Genomic DNA, 24,015 nt, shown 5'->3' on the forward strand with positions numbered 1-24,015 from the left:
TAGTCAAGAAATGTTTGCCATCTTCTGATGTGGGTCAGGAATAGGATCGAAGTGGATTGATTTAAACAAGGTCACTGCCCTCTCCTTTAATCAGGATGTGAGAAACTGGAGTTCATGAAAAATAGAAGCCCTTTGACCAGATGAGGTCCTTTTTTTCCTGGCACAAACTAGAGCATCTAAAACATTGGGCAGCTGCTCTGTCATCGCTGTGTCTGTAAGTTCTTGCAAGAACAGAGTCTCCAAGAGGTCCATCTCTTTCGACTTCATGGAGCATCTCTGGCAGAGAGAGTGGATCCTTTACATGGGAAGAACACAGAGACATCCTTCTCGTGTCTCATGTTGTGACCTTAACTGGACTGTTGACTGGTTTTTTGCTTCTTTCGCTCGGGTATGGAAAGCAGTGGGAGGAGGCATCTTGCTTCTTTGGGCAGGACTCTGCGGGGCTCCCTCTCTCCCATGTCCTTCTCTTTTGCATGTTGGCATTTGAATTGCCTTCCTTTTGTTTTTTTTTTTAAATATTTTTATTTATTTCTAGGAGAGAGAGAGAGAGTCAGCATGAGCAGGGGAGGGTCAGAGAGAGAGGGAGATACAGACTCTGAAACAGGCTCGAGGCTCTGTGCTGGCAGTCAGCACAGAGCCCGACGCGGGGCTCGAACCCACAAACCGTGAGATCATGACCTAAGCGAAAGTCGGACGCTTAACCGACTAAGCCACCCAGGCGCCCCTCTTTTGAAAAGGTTTTGTCACTAGAAATTTGAAAGTCAGTAACTTTGAAGGGTGTTACAGAACAGCACGTGCAAGGAACAACTAAGAAAAGTGACTTCCCTCTAAAGGAGAGATTATTAGGCCCTTCGTAGTTCTGTGTTTTACTCAGAAGACAGAAATAAGTGGGTATGAACTAAATAATAGGCTTCAATGGTAGAGCTTGTTAAACATGATAATGATTATCAAAGAAGATTATGGGTAATTCTTCCGTTGAACTAAATATAAATATATATAGTGTCTGTGTGTATTTATTTATTTCAAAAGACTGGAGAGAATCACCCATTTAAAATGATTTAGAAACAACCTTAGTCTACAGAAGACTGATTAATTCATCAGCTCTCTTCTTACTGTATAATCTCCAGGAATCTGGAGTACTGCTTACTTCTATAAAAATCACACATTTCACATTATTACTGTAGTCATGCCAAACTATTGATGATCAGCTATGTTTAGAAATATACTCCAGAGCCACTGTGTTTGGCAGAAACCCTATTTTTAGAAAAAAATGAATTTTTAGAAAGAATTTTAATAGTTGTACGACAGAAACATTGAGTGTTTCATTCTAGAATTAAGACAGTGTAGGTGAAGTTGATGGGGGAGGGGTAAACACTGACCTAGGACCTGGGTTCTTCCTGAGTCCTTTGTTTAGTAGCATCGTAATTCACCGAACGTGTTCTGAGCTGATGGTCTTGCGTGCTTCACAGAATCATCACAACGTGCCTCTGATACAGGAAGGCTATTTTGTAGACTGAGTCTCAAAAGTGGACCAGCTTGCTACGGACACGCAGCTAGGCAGTGGAACCGAGACCTGTACTCATGTCAGACTAACTCAGAGGCCTATTTCCCTACTCCTATGCTGAGAGTAAAACTTAATTCACTTCATAATTGTTATTAAGATAAAAAAGAAAGAAACACTTGTGAGCTAGGAATGGTGTAGGTGGATAGGGGTCAAACAATGCTGTAGAAGTGCCCTCTTGATGTAATGGTATTTTTTGTTCCCACCTCAAATTTATTTTGCTTAGAAAGCCCAAGACCCCCCAGAATCTGTTCTGCATCTTAAGCATCTCACTGGGATTATTTGGTAAGGATTTTTACTTCCTTGAGAAGCCCCCTTCACTAGGAGGACTTTTGATTTCCTGTTTGTCAACCGGATGTGAGGTCATTTATCAAAATAAAAGAATCCCTGCCTCCCCATGGCTGTGGTTTTGTAGAGTATTCTATGAATTTAAAAAGATGTAGAAAATTTCTGAAATTAAAAGGGCTAGTAATGAGCAGGACTGGTTGGTCAAAGTTGGGGAGTGATGTCAGTTTTCCACTCTCTGGTAGAAATTCTCATTGAACTTGATTGACAAGTGGGCATCGTGTGCCCCTGTGAAGTGTTTCAGTAGTTGGAAGGACACATCTATTTGTTGATAGTCCTCTGAACAGAGCTGGCAAATCCAGAAACAGATCCACACATGTGCATTCTGTCTACTCTCCCTACCAGACATTCTCCTTTCCGAAGGAAAACTGTAAGCTGCCTTTCCCAAGTGGGATACTACTTTTAGTGGGGGAGGGGAGCGAAAAACAGGGTTAACTGGGGTTGAGAGAGGCGTGATTTATCTGACATCAACAGTGACAGAACTCTTGAGACAGTCAAAGAGTGCCTTGTCTTTGAAAAGAGAGGATATCAGATTGAAACATATGCACTTGCTTTTGTTTTGCAATTTCCTATTGTTCAACCTGGTTGTTAACATAACCTATCTCTTCTTGATAACCAATGATTATGAAGATTGTAGATCGTTGTAATTATATAACTGCTGTTGACTGTTTGCTTTCACCTTAGCTTTGCTGCCTGAGGGCCTGACCAGTTTCATGCAGCTTCAGGATGTGTGTGTGTATATGTTTGTGTGTGACAGAGTCAAAATACATGTAATATAAAGTTTATTGTTGTAACCATTTTACAGTGTATAATTCAGTGGCATTTGGGACATTCACAGTGCAGTGTGGTCTTTACCTCTGACCTGTTCGGGAACATTTTTGTCACCCCGAAAGGAAACCCCATACCTGTTTAAGCACTAGCTTCCCGTTTCTTCCTGTCCCCTAAGCTCCTGGCAACCACTCATCTTTTTTCTGTCTCTATGGATTTTCCTGTTCTGGATGTTTCATACAAAAAGAATGAAACATGTGACCATTAGTGACCAGCTTCTGTCACTCAGCATCCTGCTCTCGGGGCCCATCCGTGTTGTAGCAGGTGTCTGCTTGTTACCTCTTTTCTTGGCTGAATGGAATTTTACTGAATGCCTGCCCTGCGTGTTGCTTCTGCATGCGCTTCAGGTGTTTCAGGTATCCTTTCTCTGTTCAGGTGGGCGCCTGTCCCTCCTGATGTCTGTCTGCCTCCTTGCCTGTGACCACTGTGTCTTATTGCCACTTGGGATCTTCAGTGGGTGGGGAAATCCTTCTCATTTTCTTAAAAGCGGTTCTAAATCTTGCCATACTGTTCACACTTACAGTCCTGTCTTCTTTTCTTTACTTCCAGACTGGTAAAAAGAGTAGTATTTTCTGCCTTCAATTTCACCTCCCATCTTCTTCCCAATCCCCTGCCGTCTGCTTTTCGCCACCACCAGTGCACTACTGAAGTGACTCTCGCCTGAGTCATCACTTACCTAGTGACAGCACAAGTGCGTGGCTTCCTTTCCGTCCTCTGTGAACATCTGGCGCCTCCACCTACATTCTTGACTTTCCTCCTTTGACATCTTCCACGCTCTTGGCTCCTGTTTGTCCTGCCACACCTGGTCAGTCGCCATAGGCAGGTCTGCATTTACATTTCTTCTCCTCCTGTCCCCATGTGGTAAACTTCTCCTCCTTGTGAGAGCCCCATCCTCTAGCCTCAGGGCGAGCTGCTTCCTCCTTTGTGTCTGTGTCCTGCTCTCTGTCATCCTTAGAATGCCATGTTGTGTCCCCACACAGGCTGTGAGATGTTGGGGATAACACAGCATGCTGTATAGGTTTAAATGAATGAATGAGTGATTAAATGCATACCTTGTTTGTAGCTGGGGCCTCAGGGTGCAGAAACCTTGACTGCTTTTTCTATTTTTTCTTACATGATTTCGGTTACTTCGAGTTTCATAGCTTTGTTATAGAGAGTTGTGGTTGCCGGAAGCATGAGCACCAAATGAGCGGGGCATTTGCCCTGCGTGAAGAGTGGAAGTGCACAATGCAAAATCAGGGTTGTGGAGATTCAAGATTAATGGAAACTCTACAGAGCATTATTTCCTTTCAAAGAGAGTACTAAAACTAATCACAGTGATATGGGCCCTCTTATAGAAATAGTCACCTGAAGTACTTTTGAAATGTCTGATTGATCATTTCCAAACCTTACGTGTATTCCCCCCTGTGCGGATTGCAGACACACTGAGCTGTCACTGTGGGAACGGTCCTGATTTCTCTCCCCACTCCCCTTCCCAGTTATTTGCAAAATGAGATTACAGTTTGTCTGTTGATACAGGACAGGGATTTAATGTCTCAATAACTGTATTTTATCAACACTTCTTTTTGACCGAGGTTACAACAAATGCAGTCTACAAAAAATTGAAGTTACCATTGAGATTGATTTATAAATAATAGTCTGCAAATGTTAAATAAGCCTGAATTTGCAGACATGAATGTATACAGAGGGAACACTTTTTTTGTTGTTAAAGTAAGCTCTCCTTTACTTTGTGGGGCTCTAACTCAAGAACCTAAGACCAAGAGTCACATGTTCTACCAACTGAGCCAGCCAGATGCCCCAAGGCAACACTGTTTTTAGCTTGTCATGTTTAATTTTGGAAAACCGTGGTCATTAACCATCATAATTTTAATCTGGGCTCGGGGTACTTCTGGGCAAGTAGGGCTGAGTGAAGCTGATCACAGACTCTTTCTCCCTAGATACCTAATGAAATCAACACAGTCTTCTGACTATTAAAAAATGTTTCCAGGAAAATCTCTCCAGCAAAAAAAATATCTCCAGCAAAGCCAGTTAACTTCATGGTTTAAGTAAACATTTAAATTTGGCAGTCAAGAAAAGAAACAAGGTGGTGGTTTGATTCTGTTGACGCTGTTCTCAGTGGTAAGAGAAAAGAAAACGTGTAGCAAAATCCTGAGAATTTTTCTGCTTCTCTCCATCCTTGTGTCCAATCCAGTTTAGGGAAAATTAGATGGAAGAAGTGAATAGTCAGAACAGGCACAGAACAATCTTTGAGGCCAGAAGTCCCTTTGACCATCTCAGGATTTTACCAGAGGCAGGAAGAATTACTGGTGGTCATTTTCCATAGTTAGTCTAATCAACAAAGAGTGGCTTAAGTAAAAGGATATGGAGTAGGGCTTTCCTCTCAAATGATAATAAGTCCACAGGTGGGGAGTCAGGGTGAGTCCTCTACTCAGGAATGTCCTCAGGGAACCCATAAATGGGGCTGCATTCCTGTCTTTGGGAAGGGAAGGCAACAGAGGTGAGACTCAATGTTGGAAAGACAATCTTGTATCTTCCTGAGATTGAAGCCTGAGGACATGCTCCTGTGGGAATAGGATTACCTTTGTTCAGAGGTGGCACTAAAAGAAAAATCCATGAAAGAGACCTCCAGTCCATATGCTATAGATCCCCGTCACTGTGCTCCCCCCTTCTTTGCCCTCCAGCCCACAGGTACAGCCCCTTCACTGTGCTCCCTCCCAGCCTGAGGCCCACGTGCTGTACAGCCCCTTCACCGTGCTCCCTCCATCCTTGACCTCCAGCTATAGATGTGTATAGATTGCAGTGTCCAATTTTTCCTTTGTAGCTTGGAGGTGAAGATTAAACGTCTCAGATAAGAAAGGTGTCAGGGAAAATTAATTTACATCACATATGAGCAAACAGACCGTCTCAGTAGAGCTGCCCACAGTTAGATGAATACTTGAATGCCTATTGTACCAAAAGAAGAAAAAAGAAAAGAAAGGAACACAAGAATCCAAAGAGATGAGGAATTCAGGTCGCAGGAAAGCATTACCCAAAGTGGAATATTGCTTGGTGTTCTATAAAAATGTCAGTGACTTAAATAAAGCAGGTGTTCAAAGAGGAGATGACACAAGTGGAACAGGGAGCCCAAAGAGTTAAGGAAGCAAATGAGGACCAAAACAGCACCGTGTCAGGACTGCTCAGTAAGTCCGAAACAGAGAAGAGCGTTATGGACATTTCTAAGTATCTGGAGGAAAGGCTTCAGCTGGTCATAGTAAAGGGAGAAACAACAATATTAAAGAATTAGATGAAAGGTGATAGCTATGGAGGACAGAGATCATCTGAATGAGTATAATTAACAGCTCTGAAAGAGGGAATTCAACACATGCAACAACAAAGGTGTTAGGAGATAAAATAGGGAAATTCCCCCAAGTGGAGAACTGAGTCTACATATAGGAAGGGCAGTAGGGGGGCCCCTGGGTGGCTCACTTGGTTAAGTGACTGACTCTTGGTTTCAACTCAGGTCATGATCTCACACTGTGTAGGTTTGGGCCTATGTTGGGCTCTGTGCTGACAGCACGTAGCCTTCTTGGAATTCTGTCTTCCCCTCTATAAACCTTAAAAAAAAAAAAAAAAAAAAAAGGACATAATAGGATGTAGGGAAACTCAATTAGAGAAGCTTGGGGGTGGGGGGGCAGTGGAGAAGGATATTGGTCCAAAGCAATTGACATCAAAAAATAACACTGGTTATTAAATTTGGGATTATAGAGATAGTTTTTAAGATGCCCAGGCAGAAAAGGCATATTCCTTATAAAAAGTTAAAAAAAAAAAAAAAAAAGTGGGGGGGGTTATCGCCTGGGTGGCTCAGTTACTTAAGCGTCGGACTTCAGCTTAGGTCATGATTTCACAGTTTGTGCATTCGAGCCGTGCATCAGGCTCGGGGCTGACAGCTCAGAGCCTGGAACCTGCTTCGAGTTCTGCGTGTCTTTGTCCCTCCCCTGCTTGTGCTCTTTGTCTCTAAAAATAAACGTTTAAAAAATGATATCTTCTCCTTTCTCTGAAAAAAGGAGGTATTTTTAAAAAAAAATACTAATCATAAAATTAAAAGGTAAAAAAACAACAACAAAACCCGCAGAACCCACTGCAGCCACATTCAATGCCAGAAAACTGTGCCGCACGTTCCCAAAGTTCTGACGGACAGAAAATAGGATCAGGATGTTGTGTCCTGGCAAGTGTTCACAGATCAAAAGACGGGTAGATGTTTTTAAAAAACATCTAAAAAGCCATCATAAAAGAACTTAGAAGTTGTAGCATCTGTGAATCCTTGTGGAAAGTAGCTGCTTGCTGATAAAATCTGTCCATGAATCAAAATACAGGACTTACCTAAAGAGAAATTGTGGCAAAAGGACTGATACTGGTGTGAGCACTAAATGCAAGTAAATACACAACTAAGCTAACAACTCGGGGAGCTAGAGATCTAGAATAGAACTGTGTTTTAACTTTATTTGGAAATTATTTCAGACTTTGCAAAAAATTATAAAAATAGAACACAGAATGCTCAAATAGTTTAAGGACTCGTTTTTACCTAACCAAAGTGCAGTTACCAAATGCAGCAAGTTTTAACACTAGTATCTAATATACAGGCCATATTCCTGTTTAGGCAGTTGTCTCAGTAAATGTCCTTTATAATTTTTCCCTGTCTCTGGTTCAGTATCTAATCTAGGATCATGCATTTCTTTCTTTCTTCCCTTCCCTCTCCCTTCCCTTCTTTCTTAAAGTTACATTTATTTATTTTTAGAGCAAGAAAGAACACAAGCAGGGGAGGGGCAGAGAACAGGAGAGAGAAAGAATCCCAAGCAGGCTCCACACCCAGCGTGGAGCCCAACATGGGTCTTGAACTCATGAACCGAACTGTGAGGTCATGACCTGAGCTGAAATCAGGAGTCAAGACAGTTAATTGACTGAGCCTCCCAGGCGCCCCCCAGGATTATGTATTTCATTTACTGACTTCAGTCTCTTTCATTTTCTTTACCTGGGATGCTGCTTCTGCCTTTTTTAAGTCTTTTATGGCTTGACCTTTTTTTTTTTTCTTTTCTTTTAAAGAAGAGGCCAGTGATGCTGTATAAAATCCTTCATTTGGGGTTTGTGATGTTTCATCATGATGGTTATACATTCTTAGCAGGAAGATAATTGATGTTGTATCCTTCCAAGAAGCATGTGATGTTGCTTTATGCCATTTGTAGGTGGTGTTAATTTTGATCATTAAGTGAATGAAAGTTTTAAAACATTTGCAAGATAAAAAGAAAAGGGAAGAAAAAATAGACAAAAAAATAGACAAATAGAGCGACTACGACTAACATGAGGTGATAGAGTGGAGGGAAAGTGGAAGAAAGCAACCAAGAATAAAAATTAGAGACTAAGTTGACATGTATTATGCACTGTGTAAAAGAATTACTTGATATGCATTGGCCTCACTCAGTCCTAGTCCCCTGCCCTGTGGCCACACAATCAACAGCATTCTTGACAAAGAACCATAATGTCCGTGTGTGTGTGGATATTGTGTGCGTGTGTGTGTGTGTGTGTAGTAGTATGTATGTATTATGTGTATATGTGTGTGTGTGGATATTATATATTTGTATGCAGGATACAAATATATTCACATGCATATATATTTGTGGTTATAGCAGGTTTTCAGGATACAAGGTTTAATAGACAAATTATTATCTTATATATCATTATCTTATATATCAGCAGTGAACAAGTGGAATTTGAAATTGAAAACATAATACCATTTACATAAGCCCTCCTCAAAATGAAATACTTAGGTAAGTTTAATAAAATATGGACAGCATCTGAGGATAGACTAGAAAACTGTGATGAACAAAATCAAAGAAGAATGAAATAAATGGAGATATCTTGTGTTCATGGATAGAAGCTCAGTATTGTCAAGATGTTAACTCTTCCCAACATGATTTAATGCAATCCCAGTCAAAATCCCAGCAAGTTCTTTTGTATATATTGACAAACTGATTCTGTAGTTTATATGAAGAGGTGAAAGACCCCAAATAACTAATTCAATATTGAAGAACAACAAAGTTGAAGGATTGACACTACCTGACTTCAAGACTTAGTATAAAAATCTATGATAGTCAATACAGTGTGGGATTGAGAAAATAATAGTCAGATCAGTGGAATACAGAACTCAGAAATAGACTCACATAAATACAGGCAACTGATCTTTGACAAAGGAGGAAAGGCAATACAGTGGAGCAAAGATTATTTTTTCAACAGATAGTACTGGAACAAATAGATGTCCACATGCAAAAAGGTGAATCTAGACATAAATACGACATCTTTTGTGAAAATTAAGTTGAAGTGGATCATAGACCTAACCGTAAAATGCACAAGTATAAAACTTCTGGGAAATAAAATCAGGGAAAACCTAAATGACCTTGGGTACAATGGTGACTTTTTAGGTACAAAACCACCAAAGGTATGATCCATAAAAAAGAATTGATGAGCTGAACTTTAATGAAATTAAAAACTTTTGCTCTGTTAAAGACAATGTGAAAAGAGAATGAGAAGATAAGCCACAGACTTGGAAAAAATATTTACAAATGACACATCTGATGAAAGACTGTTACTCAAAATATGCAAAGAACTCCTAAAACTCAACAATAGGAAAATTAATAACCCAATTACAAAATGGACAAAATTCCTGAATAGACGCCTCACCGAAGAAGATACGTTGATGGCAAGTAACATATGAAAAGTTGCTCAACATCGTATGCCATTAAGGAATTGTGAATTAACAATGAGATAATATGATTCAACTATCAGGATGGCCAAAATTGAAAACACTTGGCAACACCAAATGCTGGTGAAATTGTGGAGGAATAGGAACTCTCATTTGTTGCTGGTGGCAGTGTAAAATGGTACAGCTGCTTTGGGAATACAGCAGTTTCTTATAAAACTAGACATACTGTTACCATAAGATCCAGCAACTGTGCTCCTTGGTATTTACCCAAATGAACCAAAAATATAATCCACACAAAATCTTGTGCATAAGTGCTTATAACAGATTTATTTGCAGTTATCAAAACTTGGAAGCAACCAAGATGTCCCTCCAGTAGGTGAGTGGATAAATAAACTATGGTCATCCAGATGATGGAATATTACTCAGCACCCAAAAGAAATGGCCTATCGAGCCATGAAACCACATAGAGGAATGTTAAATGCATATTACCAATTTGAAAGCCAATTTGAAAAGGCTATCTATTGTATGGTTCCAAAGCTATGACATTCTGGCAAGAACAAAACTATGGAGACATTAAAAAAGTAGTTTTTGTTAGAGAATAAGGCGGTGGAAGGAGTTATGAATAGGGAGAGTACTAAGGATTGTTAGGGCAGAGGCACTACTTTGGTCATACTACAATGGTGGATACATGTCTTCATACATTCATCAGAGCTCAGAGAATGTTCAGCACCAAGAGTGAACCTAGTGAAAACAATGAACTCTGGGTATTAATGATGTGTCATTGTGTCTTCAGTGCTTGTAACAAATGTACCACAGTGGTGTGGGATGTTGATACTGTGGGAGATTGTGCGTGGGGGCGGGGGGCAGGGGGCAGGGAATGTATGGGAGCTGTTGATACCTTCTGTTCAGTTTTGCTGTGAACCTAAAACTCTAAAATGTAAAATTTATTAGTTGAAAAAAATATGTAATTTACCCATAATAACATTAAATGTAAATGGGTTAAAGAAGGTTGGCAGAGATTGGCAGAATGAATTTTTTAAAAACATGATCTAACTATATGCTGTTTATAAGAGACACAGCTTAGATTCAAAGACAGAAATGAGTTCAAAGGAGGAAACAAGATATTCCATGCCAACAGTAACCAAAAGCAAGTTGGAGTGGCTCTACTAATAGCAGACAAAATAGAATTTTAAGACAAAACCTTTTACTAAAGACAGAAAGACATTTTAAAACTAAAAAATAAAGAAAATATAACAATTATATATGCACTTCATAATAGAAGCCCCAAAATGTGCAAGGCCAAACTTGATAGAATTAAAAGAAGAAAGACAATTCAGCAATAAAAGTTGGAGACTTCAGTACCTTATTTCAGTAATAGATGGAACAACAACAACTTGTTGGTTGAAGATCAACAAGGAAATAAAACCTTGAACACTGTTAATCAGCTAGACCTAACAGTCATCTGTAGAGTACTCCACCCAAGAGGAGCAGAATACACATTCTTCTCAGGCCCACATGGAACATTCTCCAGGATAGACTGTAAAATGAATCTCCGTGAATTTAAAAGGATTAAAATCATGTGAAATAAGTTTTGGCTTGTATGATTCAAAAACGTCAAGGCCGGGGCCCCTGGTTGGCTCAGCCAGTTAAGTGTCCAACTTTGGCTCAAGTTATGATCTCACAGTTGGTGAGTTTAGGCCCCACATCAGGCTCTGTGGAAACTGGAGCCTGCTTCAGATTCTGTGTCTCCCTGTCTCTCTGCCCCTCTCCAGCTCACATTTTGTCTCTATCTCTCTCAAAAACAAATAAACGTTAAAAAAAAGAAAAGATTCAAAACGGGCCCCTCGGTGGCATAGTTAAGCGTTCAACTTCATCTCAGGTCATGATCTCATGGTCCTTGGGTTCAAGCCCCATGTCGGGCTCTGTGCTGACAGCTCAGAGCTTGGAGCCTGCTTTGGATTCTGTGTCTCTTTCTCTCTCTGCCCCTCCCCTCCTCGCACTCTGTCTCTCTCAAAAATAAACATTTAAAAATTTTTTAAAAATTCAAAAATGTCAAGGCCACAAAAGACAAGGGAAGCACGAGGAACAAGTTAGGTTAAATCTGACCTACTAAATGAACTTACTATCCTGGATTGGATCCTGGACCAGAGGAAGAAAAAAAAAAAACATCATTTCCTTTAACGAAATCAGTACTGTGAGTATTTAAACTCACGTTCTCTGGAAATTCAGGCACAATTACTCCAAGAAAGAGGAGGAATCTCTACGTACTTGTTCTGGAAAGTGTTCAATGATTTTTCAGATATTTATTAATCATTTGTATTTTCTCTGTTGTGAATTATCTGCCTTTATGCATTTATCTTCACTGTAGGTATTTCTCATTCTGAAGTCTTACTGATTTTTTTCTTTTGTTTTAATTTGTAAATTATAAAACAGCTTCCTTGTTTAAAAAATAAACTGTATAAATGGGCGTAAAGGAAAAAAAAAAAGCCCCTCTCAGCTCCACTTCCCACTCTCCAGATGTTCTCCCTCTTATTTTAGTTTTTTAAAGCTTGTCTCCCACCCTTTTTTCTTCCTTGCACTCTTTAAAAATTTCTAAGTATTTTTTGTGAATTACTCATGGAGCAAAAGCATACATCTTTAATGGACTAGGAAAGCAGAGTTTGCAGTGAAAAAACTGTATGTTAACCTCAGTAGATTTTGTGATTTTATATTCAAAACACTTTTTTTTTTTAATGTTTTATTTATTTCTAGGAGAGAGAGAGAGACAGCGTGAGCAGGGGAGGGTCAGAGAGAGAGGGAGTCACAGACTGAAATGGGCTCCAGGCTCTGAGCTGGCAGTCAGCACAGAGCCCGACGCGGGGCTCGAACCCACGAACCGCGAGATCATGACCTAAGCGAAAGTCGGACGCTTAACCGACTAAGCCACCCAGGCGCCCCTATTCAAAACACTTTTATGTCTAAGAACTTTAAAAGTCTGAAGACCTTAATAGCAAAGCATAGATACAACTGATACATAATCAGAAATAAGACCATAACACGTAGCAAGCTAATAGCTTAAATTCTGGGCTGGGCTGTTGGAAACTGTTCCATAGTCTTTGGTGTTATCCTTTGATTTGGGGGGAAAAACCCACACAGGAGTGTTTTCGCCCCTTAGTTTTATTAACAAGTGTGAGCTGAAATTGATACTTCACATAATAAACTCTGCATGGTACAGATTGGGGGGTAGGGGCGAGTCGTCTCTCACAGGATTAACTAACTGAACCTTTTTTTTTTTTTTTTTTTTTTTTACCCTTCATAGGATAATAGAATTTTAGAACTAAAGGTCCCTTAGAACATCTCTTCTTCTTTTTTTTTTTAATTAATGATTTATTTATTTCTGAGAGAGAGAGTGTGTGAGCGAGCGTGAACAGGGGAGGGTCAGAGAGAAAGAGGGAGACACAGAATGTGAAACAGGCTCCAGGCTCTGAGCTAGCTGTCAGCACAGAGCCCGATGCGGGGCTCAAACCCACACGTGAGATCATGACCTGAGCTGAAGTCGGTCACTTAACTGACTGAGCCACCCAGGCGACCCTGGAACATCTCTTCTAACTTTTATTTTATGGGTGAAAAACCAATGCTTGGAATGTGGTAGACATGAAATGAGGCTCATACGGAGTAAACAGCCTATTCCTGGCCCCCCAGGAGTTAGTGACACTTGATCTGTGTGATTTCAGTGAAGGAGCCAGAATGGTAACATTGAAGCTTCACTTATTCATTTAACAAATGAATGAAACATTTATTGAATGTTGAAGATAGGGCATGACCAAGGAAAGGGAGTCATTCAGGTCCTAAATGACTTGTAAATTAATAACTGTACATGATGTAGTAACCACTTGCTCTTTTCTCATTGCCAGAGAGGAAGGCCAGTTGCCTTAGCTGTCCTGGAGCCTGGGAATGTGACATGTGGAATGAGAAGTAGGCCTCTCTGTGGACTTTTGTAACAACCTGAACTTTTTTGTGTGTTTTTTTTTTTCCAGCTAGAAGAAGAGAGATCTGTGCTCAATAATCAGTTGTTAGAAATGAAAAAGAGGTAGGCTTGCTTTTTGTGTTTATTATTGTATGTGTGTGTTCAATGAGGAAACTGTCAGAATATGATGTATATGGTGACTTGTAGAAAACATGCCAGCTCCTAATTGTTCAGAAGATTGGATTGTGGTAGTTTGGTGCTCATAACTGATAAATGATGAAATTTATTTGCAAAAGTTACAGTATTAATTACCAACAAAAAGATAAATTTTTAAGCTATGGTCAGTTGAATTTATTCAGAAGTGTTCTAAAATCAGGTTGTCTCATTATACTGCTGTTACCTCTTCAGTAACTGAAAATGCTGTAATTTTGCATAGAGTAATTGATCAGCATATAAATACTGATTATACTATATAAAGATTTTAACTTTTCAGTAATAATTGTTAGCATCAATTTGAATGTTTGTTTTTTAAGAAAGAGCTTTCTTACCTGTTACTCTTTGACGGTAATCAAATCAGTAATCAAATGATACTTAAATGGAAACCTTCCAGCACTTTGGAGTAAGGATAAACGGGACTGCAGAAATAACCGTTGAGAAGGCTGATGCTCATATATCTTGACAGTCTCTGTCTGCTCTTGTAAAATGTGCGGTTTGTGTCTTGAGAAATTCTGTGCTTTACGCTGCATGCCAGGCAGAGGGGTGTGTGCTGTTGCCAAGAGCCACAGCCCTGACGCTGGTTTGCTGAGTAGATGTACATCACGACCATGACATACTTTTTTCTTCTTATTGAAAACAAAACTAAAGATAACTGTTTAAGAATAGCTTAATCAAGAATTCATCCACGCTCTTGCAAAGCATTTCATTCTTTCTTGTCTGGAAAGAGGAAGTTTCCCTCCCAGACCACTGGCACACGTATTTTACTCTGGCAGCGTTTGCTCCCGCCAGCATGGTTGGGGCTTAGGAATTGAGGGCTTTACTTAGCCTTCAGAGATATTGGGATCCCTCAGAAATATTGGGATCCACAAGAAACTTTCTAAAGGACATTAGGACTCAGTCCAGGAGTGCCTTTCCTCCTTTCTTTTTTTAAATTAAGAAATACTTAGATTCATTGTTATTGATGTTTCACACCAGAATGCACATGTTTCATCACTGCCCCCACCCCCCATCCCTGTGCCCCTGTGTACGCAGCCAGGGCAGCTCTGCGGCGGGGGGGGGGGGTGGGGTGGGGTGTGCGGGCTCAGGATGTTTCCTTTTTACATAAATAAGACTCCATTTCCTTAAAGAGAACCTTCTTATGCAGTTATCAAGGATGTGTAAAAAAAAAAAATTGATAGGGCCTATTCCTGTGACATTCTGGCAGGAGAACATGGGAAAATGGGCTGGTATAAGTACTGACATTATCCCCTGTGTTCATGATTCACAAACTTAATCTCAGGACAAGCAGTGAAATATATGGTGGGGCCTAGATTTACAAACGAAGAAACTAGAGCCCAAAATGTTAGGCAACTTGGCCAAGAACCCAGATGCAAGCATAAGACAGAGGGCTTCAGATGTTTATGCTGGCTCTTTTCTCACTGTACGTTTATTTATTGGTTGTTAATTTTAAATCTTCATAAAGAATAAAGCTGCTATGCTTCGTTAATCTTATCATGTCACTTTAAATTACATGCCTTTCAAAATATGAGCAGGCATGTGACTTTTTTCATGGCTTAAAAAGGTAGAACAAGTTTGGGTGCTTGTTAAGGCCACTTTACTTCACCATCTTTGTTCCCATGTTAAGTCCTGGATAAGTCATTTCAGGAATGTCTCCTGAAAATTACTCTTTATATATCAGTAAACGCACATAAACATGGTAATTTTTTCTGAAAGTGAAAATTTTGAGAACCTGACTTATCCTATTTAGCACTGGTTTTTTGCCAAATTAATCCTCATGGGAAGTTGTGTCTATTTCTGAAATCTGAATGCAAATATATTTTAGCTAATAATTTGGGCCCTTAAAGTGTCCTCTAAAAGCCAGTGTGATGATGGATTCATATGTAGGTCTATGTGTAACAGTTAAGTAAATTTAGATGGCGTACTGAAAAGAATTTGATACATTCTTAATTTAAAAGTCTGCAAAGTACTTACATCATAATGATATTTGCAGTGTAGTTGTTCATGCAAGAACTGAGATCTTAAGAGTTTCAGAAGTGATAACTAAACATACATAGTCAAGATAGTAATAAGTGTGTCATTCAAATGGTCATCGTATTGAAGTGCAGAATTTACTCCTGACTGGCAGGCACAAACTACTTCTCATTAAGTAGTAGGATCTTCCTGTATTTGCTCTGCTTTTTTGGTACCTAAACATTGAATTGCAAACAATCTGTAGTTAAGATTTTTCTCTTAACTTAAAAATTCAGTCCTTATTTTGGAAGCTGGTTTCCAAGTCAGGCGGACCACTTTCAAAACAGGCTCCAAGATATCAGACAGAGCAGAGCCAACCTCGAATTGCTCTGATTGACCGAAGTGGAGAAGTGTGCTCCCCTGTCCACAAAAGCCTACAGCAGATTTGGGAACGTGTTTGGCCTCCCTCCCTTCTCTAGGCTTTTTGATGTCAAAGCAGGGACTCCAGAGCCAAAATCTTAGATGTGGAATCAATTCTGTTAGTGTAAATGCAGGATAAATGTCAGGAACGGAAACTGGTTGGCGACCCCGTCTAAGACACTGGGTCTGAGCTCCGTGCTACTCCAGCTCACTAAGCTCACTGTGGGTTGCTGACTGTCTGACTGTCTCGAGCTTGCGCTACTTATCAATGCTCATTTCACCCTCTCTTTTCCCTTCCCTACTCCTGCTTCCTTTGCTCTATCTGTGTGTCTTTAATGGTAAGACTAAAGAAAGTCTATCCACGTTATAATAAATAAATTTCATATATTTTTAGTAAAACAACTTGTTGTATATATTTTTTGGCTGCCTTTGTCCCTCTGTGTCTTGCTTTTGTTTTGTAAAATTTTCTCAGCAGCAACACACACACACACACACACACACACACACACACACACACACACCGGTTTTAGATCTATATACAGCAAAGAACTTCAGTGCAAATTTAGTTCTCCTTACTATACCTGCATTTCTTTTCATGTTTCTAATGTTTGGTTCTTGTTATCTTGCATTTTTAAAGCTTGCCCAGTAACACTTTAAGGTATTTGCTTCATTACTAGAATTTATTTCTTAAGTAAGTAGTAAGGAAAGAATCTGGGTAATTTGTTCCCCGGAGGGGAAAGGTAGCTGGCCCATATAGCCGTTCTTTCGTACCATGTTTATCTTCCCTTCTTGATAGTCTGAGCAACACCAAGTCCTTCTAGCCAGCATGGCTTCAGAGCATAGTACACTCACTCCTGTCAGTGTGATTTGTGATTCACATGTCAGTAACATTGGCATAAATGGTTTAATTTAGTCCCTCTTGGTTTGCGCAGTGGGATTAGGGTTTAGAAATAGCCCAAGAAGCCAGCAGTGAAGCCCATCCATAAAGACGAGCTGCCGAAGGCTATTTGTCTTGTCATTTGATATATAAATCACGAGGCAGATCCCTCTCCTAACCATGTGTCTCTTAACTTGTTCAAGACATGTTCTGCTTGCCCATCTTCTTCAAAAGCAGCCTCGCTTAGGGGTCGTGTGTAAGTGAGAAGCAGACAAAGGTTCCGGTACCTTTTATCTTCTGCCATATGGTGGTGTCTTCATCCCTCCCTAACACGAAGACGCTATGAGATTTTGGCTACCTGGAGATCTGATTATAGAAGAACTTAAATCTGTTCACTAACCTTATATCCTGGTGTTTTTTCGGTAAAAACACTAAAACTGCGGTTTTCAAATTTGAGTTGGATTAAGTGAAGCTCTTGAAATAGTTTTCACATTAGAGGAAACTACCAAATAAGTTTAACCAAAACTTAAGGAGCCCAGGATTTTGTGGATAATTGTGGATAACATCAGATATTTACTTTCCAGGTGCAAGAGGTGCCCATATGTTCCTTCCATCGAAATCTTTGCTTTGTTTTAGCCTAAGCAGGATCCTTTTCCTAGCAAGGTGTTATTCACTTAGTAATTTAACAGCACCAATACCCACCCCCTCTCCAGTGTTCATATCATGCTTGGGTGTTGAATTCAAGAAATTTCTGTAAGTCTCAGATTCTTTTCTTACTACTTATCATTCTGGACTATAAGTGTAAGCCACGCAATGAGATAAATACAACACTTATATTTTCATCTTTGTGTAGAATCTCAATTTACCATAAATCATGAGAATTCTGTAATTCGTGTGCCGGATATCTTGGGTCTCACTAACCAGACATACATTCTGCCATTTCTAACCTGGGCCTCAGTTTCCAACCCTTCCAGTCAGTTCTCAAACAGACTGAACCATGTGACATGCTCCGTGTTCACCCAGTCCCTCCTTCTAGAACCGGGAGGGATTTGGCTTCTTGTTGAAGTTTTGAACTCTCACAGGTGATCATCTACGTTAATGCAATGTTGTAGGTTGGAGGGCCTGAGGGCTAGCTAGGATATTTTTCCAGTCATGTTTTTCCTAAGATATTTTTGTGAAACAAGGACTTTTCTTCCCTCTTGTTTCACACTGCATGTAATTTTTAAAACCTCTTTTATTTATAAATTTTAGATTTACAGAAGAGTTCCCACATATCCTCACCCCGCATCCCCTGACACACACACACCCTGGTACATTGGTCAAAACTGAGAAAGTAAAAAATAAAAAAAAAAAAACTGAGTAATGTTGGTTCAGTATGCTTAGCTAGACTCTAGACTACTCTATTCAGATTTCCCCAGCTTTTCCATGAATGTCTTTTTCCTCTTCTGGGATTCCATCTAGGAACCACACTGCATTCAGTGGTCCTGCCTCCTCAGCTTCCTGGCGTCTGTGACAGTTCCTCAGTCTTTGCTTGTCTTTTGTGACCTTGGCACTTTCTGAATGCATTTAATTTTTACAACAAATATTTAAATACACACACACACACGTAAACACAGAGTAGCTTGCCCTTCTAGGTTTATCTATTGTGTCTTGCACTCCCCCCCCACCCCCGTCTTCCCTTCATCTTCCCCTTCTTTTTCCCAACCCTTGACTCCAGGATAAATGTTCCCTCTCTTTAAGATATGGTCCCCCTCCCTCTGCTGACAACCAAATGCGGAGTCAGGCTGAGAACTTGAACCAAGGGCTCTGCTGGTCTCCCTCCAGATTCCTCCCCCCGCCCCCCGTGCTTTCATTCTACACCAGGAAATCCATTTTAACATTTCTGTTCCAGCCTTTATGAAATTATCTGTAATCTCTATGAGCAACTTAATGTCCTTTTCAGATTCTATGGATGAAAAGTAATAACCCTTCAGTATGAATATCAGTAATAATCTTTGCTACTGTTTTGGCCCATGAGATCTCAAAAATACATTCTTGGAAGTTGCTAAAAGTAACAAATTAGTGAGAACCAATCGATACCTCCAGCATAAAACTGCTCTGCATGACATCCGTGTATAACTGCTTTGCATGTGTGTATTTTAATTGTTGTTATATGCTTGGTAATAATTTATTCAAAAAGTAACGGAATTCAACTGGGGTGGGGGTTAGCTTTTAAAAGAATTCTTTGGGGGGTGCAACAGTCTTGTTCTGTTTTTTGTTTGGTTTTTTTTTTTTAATTCTACCTCTTCCAAAGCTATTAACGTGTTTTTTTAAATTCAAATGGATACAATGATGTGCAGATTCTGGCATGTCTATGCATAAGTAAACTTGTTCTCCCTCACAGTGAGTAAAATTTCAAGTAAAATTTTGCAAGCATAATAGCCTTAATCCCCCTTCAAACTTCCCCGTGATACTTTTTTCTTTACATTAACTCAAGTTAATTGCGTGTTGGTCATAGGGCAGTTGGACACTGACCACTCACTCGGTTGATTTCTGGAATTTTTAACTCTTTGGTCTTTTAGAGAATCCAAGTTAATAAAAGAAACCGATGAAGAAAAAGCTTCCTTGCAGAAATCCATCAGCATTACTAGTGCCTTACTCACCGAAAAGGACGCAGAGCTAGAAAAACTGAGAAATGAGGTAAAGTACCGTCTGTGGCTGTGTTCCCGTCGCCTCTCTCTGTTCCCGCCCGAGCCTAAGCTCACCTGCTGTGTTTCAGGTCACGGTGCTCAGGGGAGAGAGCGCCTCCGCCAAGTCCTTGCATTCAGTCGTTCAGTCTCTGGAGTCTGACAAAGCGAAGCTTGAACTCCAGGTAAAGAACCTGGAGCTTCAACTCAAAGAAAACAGGAGGCAGCTGGGCAGCTCCTCAGGTAAGGTGATGGCCGTGGGGCGTTGCTTCCCGCCACCGCTTCCCGCGCCGGAGCCGTTCCTGGTGACATGTCCTTGGAAGGCAGCTGTTGCGCCGCCCCCTCCTGACGTGGCCCATCTGCCTTTGGCTCTGCCCCCGTTGACTCAGATAAGGATGAGTCATCACACAGGTCCTCTGCGCAGGGACGTGCCCGCTGTCCCCACCTCTGAAATGGTGGCAACGATAGAAGACCCTGTGACGGCTGCCCTCCTGGTAGCAGCCATGGGCCCTGAAATGCACTGCGTTGAAGGGGAACGGCGGTGGTCCCTTTGTGAGCAGATGCCAGCTTGCTGGCTGCTTTAACTTCCACGTGGCTGTGATGGGCCGTGTCTGGGTAGATGCCTTAGGGCTCCGGATGTGGGACAGGAGCCCGGGGACTGTTCTCAGAGAGGCACGCTTGGGAATTTCACACGAAAATACGCATCTAACAGTGGCTTGTTTGTTATAGTAACTCAGGGAAAAAATTGCAATTTTTGTAAAATCCCCTCTTTTTTTGATGTCAGGTAATACTGATACTCAGGCGGAAGAGGACGAAAGAGCCCAGGAAAGTCAGGTAACACTGCCTTCCTTTGCTTGGCTTACTCACGGCTTTTTCCTTTTTCGTTAAGTTTATTTATTTTGCGAGAGAAAGCACAAGTTAGGGAGGAGAGAGAGAGGGAGGGAGGGAGAGGGAGAGAGAATCCCAAGAAGGCTTCGCACTGTCTTTCGAGAGCCCATGAACTGTGAGATCATGACCTGAGCCAAAATCAGACGCTCAACCTACTGAGCCATTTGAGTGTCCCTTACTCGCTTTTTAAAAAAAATTTTATGTTTGTTTATTTTTGAGAAAGAGCACAAGTGATAGAAGGACAGAGAGAAAGGGAGACAGAGGATCCGAAGCAGGCTCCACACTGTCAGCATGGATCCTGATGTGGGGCTCAAACTTATGAAACCGTGAGATCATAACCTGAGCCAAAGTCAAATGCTTAATTGGCTGAGCCACCCAGGGTTCCCTACGCACTGTTTCTAAAAGTCATTTAGGAGCACCTGGATGACTCAGTCGGTTAAGCATCTGACTTTGGCTCAGGTTGTGATCTCACAGTTCATGGGTTCGACTCCCACACTGGGCTCTGTGCTAACAGCTCAGAGCCTGGAGCCTGCTTCAGAGTCTGTGTCTCCCTCTCTCTTTCTGTCCCTTCCCCACTCATGGCCTGTATCTATCAAAAATGAATAAATGTTAAAAAAAATTTTTTTTTAAATTTAACCTTTTAGGGGCACTTGGGTGGCTCAGTCAGTTAAGCGTTCAACTTTGGCTCAGGTCATAATCTTGCGGTTCATGGGTTCAAGCCCCACATCAGGCTCTGTGCTGGCAGCTAACTCAGAGCCTGGAGCCACTTCAGATTCTGTCTCTCTCTCTCTCTGACCCTTCCCTGCTCACACTGTCTCTCTCTCTCTGTCTCAGAAATAAATAAAACATTAAAAATTTAACCTTTTGAATACATGATACATTCATATGGTATAAACAGTGAATAATATTAAAAGTATATACGATGTACACTCCAAACACCATCTCTCTTCTGCTCAGTTCCCAAACCTCCAAGCAGGTAATCACTCTTATTAGTATCATTTTTAAAATCCTTTCAGAGATTTAAGAACCTGTATATATAAACAAAAACTAGTCATCTTTTCTTATTCTTTTTCTTACACAAATGGTGGCATATAACATAATCTGGTCACTTAATAGCTGTATAGTAGTCCATTGTGTGGATGGACTATAATCAGTTCCTTGTCAGCTGACAGGACATTTGGGCTTTTTCTGATCTTTTAGGTGTATTGTGAATAATACTATAATGAATTATCGTGAATATCTATCATTTTGCAGATATACTAGTATTTTTTTATGATAGATTCCTAAAAGTAGAATTACTTAGTCAAAATATACCTTGCTTCTCTTGATCTTAAAAAGACAGAGATTTTTGTTTAATTTTTTTAATGTTTATTTTTGAGAGAGAGAGAGAGACATAAGAGCGTGAGCAGGGAAGGAGCAAAGACAGAGGGAGAAACAGAATCTGAAGCAAGTTTCCAGTTCTGAGCTATCAGTACAAGAGCCCTGTGTGAGGCTCAAGCTCATGAACTGTGAGATCATGACCTGAGCCAAAGTCAGATGCTTAACTGACTAAGCCACCCAGGCACCCCAAAAAGAATTCTTGAAAACTGTTTCCCTAAAGCCAAAATTATCAAAACAGCCTTAGTTTTAAAATGAGATTATACGGAGGCAAACTATTCTGTATTTGGAAATGTAACTGCACATAGCAACTAATATCCATCTTCAATTTTAGCAGTATATTTGGATATATTTATTCTCTTCAAAATTCAAAAGTATAAAAGCCACCACATTTTTTTTTTTTAACATTTATTCATTTTTTTTGAGACAGAATTGGGTGGGGGAGGGGGACACACACACACACACACACACACACACACACACACACACACACACACACACACACACACACACACACACACACCCCCCCCCCCCCCCCCCCCCCCCCCCGGCAGGCTCCAGGCTCTGAGCTGTCAGCATAGAGCCTGACACCAGGCTCGAACTCACGAACCATGAGATCATGACCTGAGCCAAAGTTGGACACTTAACCGAAGTGTTAAGCTGAACCACCCAGGTGCCCCCATCATCTTGACATAAAAACATAATTCAATGAGTTTGTGATTTGTTAGTCATCTGCCATCTCCTCTGAAAGATCTGAAAGGATTCAGCAGATGCTCACTCCTCCCGATAGTGTTGTCTGCTTAGTCTGTGTGTCTGAGAAGCACAGACTCCATTAACAGTGTTTTCTTTTCCCGTTTCCTTTCTGCTTCCGTTTGTTTCATCTGCCGCTGCCAACACTTTTCTTCCAATCAGCAAATGGTTTGTTTTATGTTTCCTAATTTTTGAGCACGTGTGTATGTGTGTGTGTGTGTGTGTGTGTGGTTCCCCACTATACCTACATCCGTTTTGTGGCTTTTTCTTCTTCCTGCATTGTAACTCCTAAAGGATAAAGTCTTCTAAAACGCAAGCCCCCCGCCAACGTTGGAAGGGGTGTTGTGCAGAGAGTCACAAGGCCAGTGATTGCTAGTTTTGTGTTGTAACTTGCCACGGCTGGAGAATAAGGCCATATTTTTCTTTAAAAAATGAAGTATATAATTTTTGATATTGTAAAGTAGGACTTATTCAGATATTTAGAGAGATCGGACCTTTTTATTATAAGTAAAAGAGGGAAAAACATTTTGTTTTTAAATGAAAGTGCCCTTGGTTTGAAAGGAGCTGTTAGGACAAGAGCGTCTCCTCCTGATGGCCGCCTCGTCCCCCGCTGCCCAGTGAGTCCTATGTGGGCGCTGCCCTGTCACTGCGTGCTGGGGGGTCTCCCGAGCTGGACGGAGCTGGAGCCTTCTCTTTAAAGCACCTTCATTTTTCTCAAAGATAACATTTGTTTACTGTTCCATCATGACCAATCAGGAAATGTTAAATGGTGGTCTGAGGAGAATTTCCATGAACTTTTCCAACTCTACAGAACATGAAAGTTATGGATCTGTTTTACAGTTGAATAGGACAGTTAATTGGTTCTGCTCTTTGTAGAGTCCTGTTTATGTCCCCGTCTATATATAAAGCATTTAAACGTGGATTCAGGAATGGCCACTATTAGCCCCTCCCATGACGTCCAGCACGCCCATAGCTGTGGTGTGAGAGTGCACTTCCGTGGCCTCGGTCCTCCAGCATGCGCACTTGAGACATTGTACACATCTGTTTCTCTTTTTCTTTCTTTCTGGACAACTCAGATTGATTTCCTAAATTCAGTGATAGTGGACCTTCAGAGGAAGAATCAGGACCTCAAGATGAAAGTGGAGATGATGTCAGAGGCAGCCCTGAACGGGAATGGCGACGACCTAAACAATTATGACAGGTATTTTTAGATTAAACGGTACTGATCAGAACCTTAGTTCCATCTAAATAAAGGTTTTTAAAAGTTAGTTGCAGGGGATTGGTGAAACCATGGCCTTGTGGCTACTTGTCCACAAATGGAGTTACATAAATCTGGCAAGAGAGTGATGTGGCAAGAGAGAGAGATGGTTTGATGTGAAAATTTAAAATATGGACTGTAGAACTTAACCCTCGAGGCTCCCTGGGGGGTGGGGGGCATTAATTGTTCTTGCTTATTTT

The 24,015-nt window shown here is 40.8% G+C and overlaps 1 protein-coding gene across 8 annotated transcripts in view; it reads left to right on the forward strand.

Annotated features, from left to right (window-relative positions):
• The window catches only part of CLIP1 (CAP-Gly domain containing linker protein 1), a 131,155-nt gene that overhangs the window by 105,280 nt on the left and 1,860 nt on the right, over positions 1 to 24,015 (forward strand). For 4 of the 8 annotated variants that reach the window (XM_039238020.1, XM_039237810.1, XM_039237959.1 and 1 more), the window contains 6 exons: positions 13,484 to 13,536; positions 19,438 to 19,555; positions 19,635 to 19,785; positions 20,327 to 20,376; positions 22,720 to 22,725; positions 23,634 to 23,758. In XM_039238020.1, the coding sequence (XP_039093951.1) occupies positions 13,484 to 13,536; positions 19,438 to 19,555; positions 19,635 to 19,785; positions 20,327 to 20,376; positions 22,720 to 22,725; positions 23,634 to 23,758 (503 nt within the window). The remainder of the gene's footprint in view (positions 1 to 13,483; positions 13,537 to 19,437; positions 19,556 to 19,634; positions 19,786 to 20,326; positions 20,377 to 22,719; positions 22,726 to 23,633; positions 23,759 to 24,015) is intronic. The other 4 variants (XM_039238087.1, XM_039238159.1, XM_039237881.1 and 1 more) reach the window with 1 other exon arrangement.

Source organism: Hyaena hyaena, unplaced genomic scaffold (genome assembly GCF_003009895.1).
Source record: "Hyaena hyaena isolate Hyena2069 unplaced genomic scaffold, ASM300989v1 scaffold_0, whole genome shotgun sequence".
In the NCBI taxonomy this organism is placed as follows: domain Eukaryota; kingdom Metazoa; phylum Chordata; class Mammalia; order Carnivora; family Hyaenidae; genus Hyaena; species Hyaena hyaena.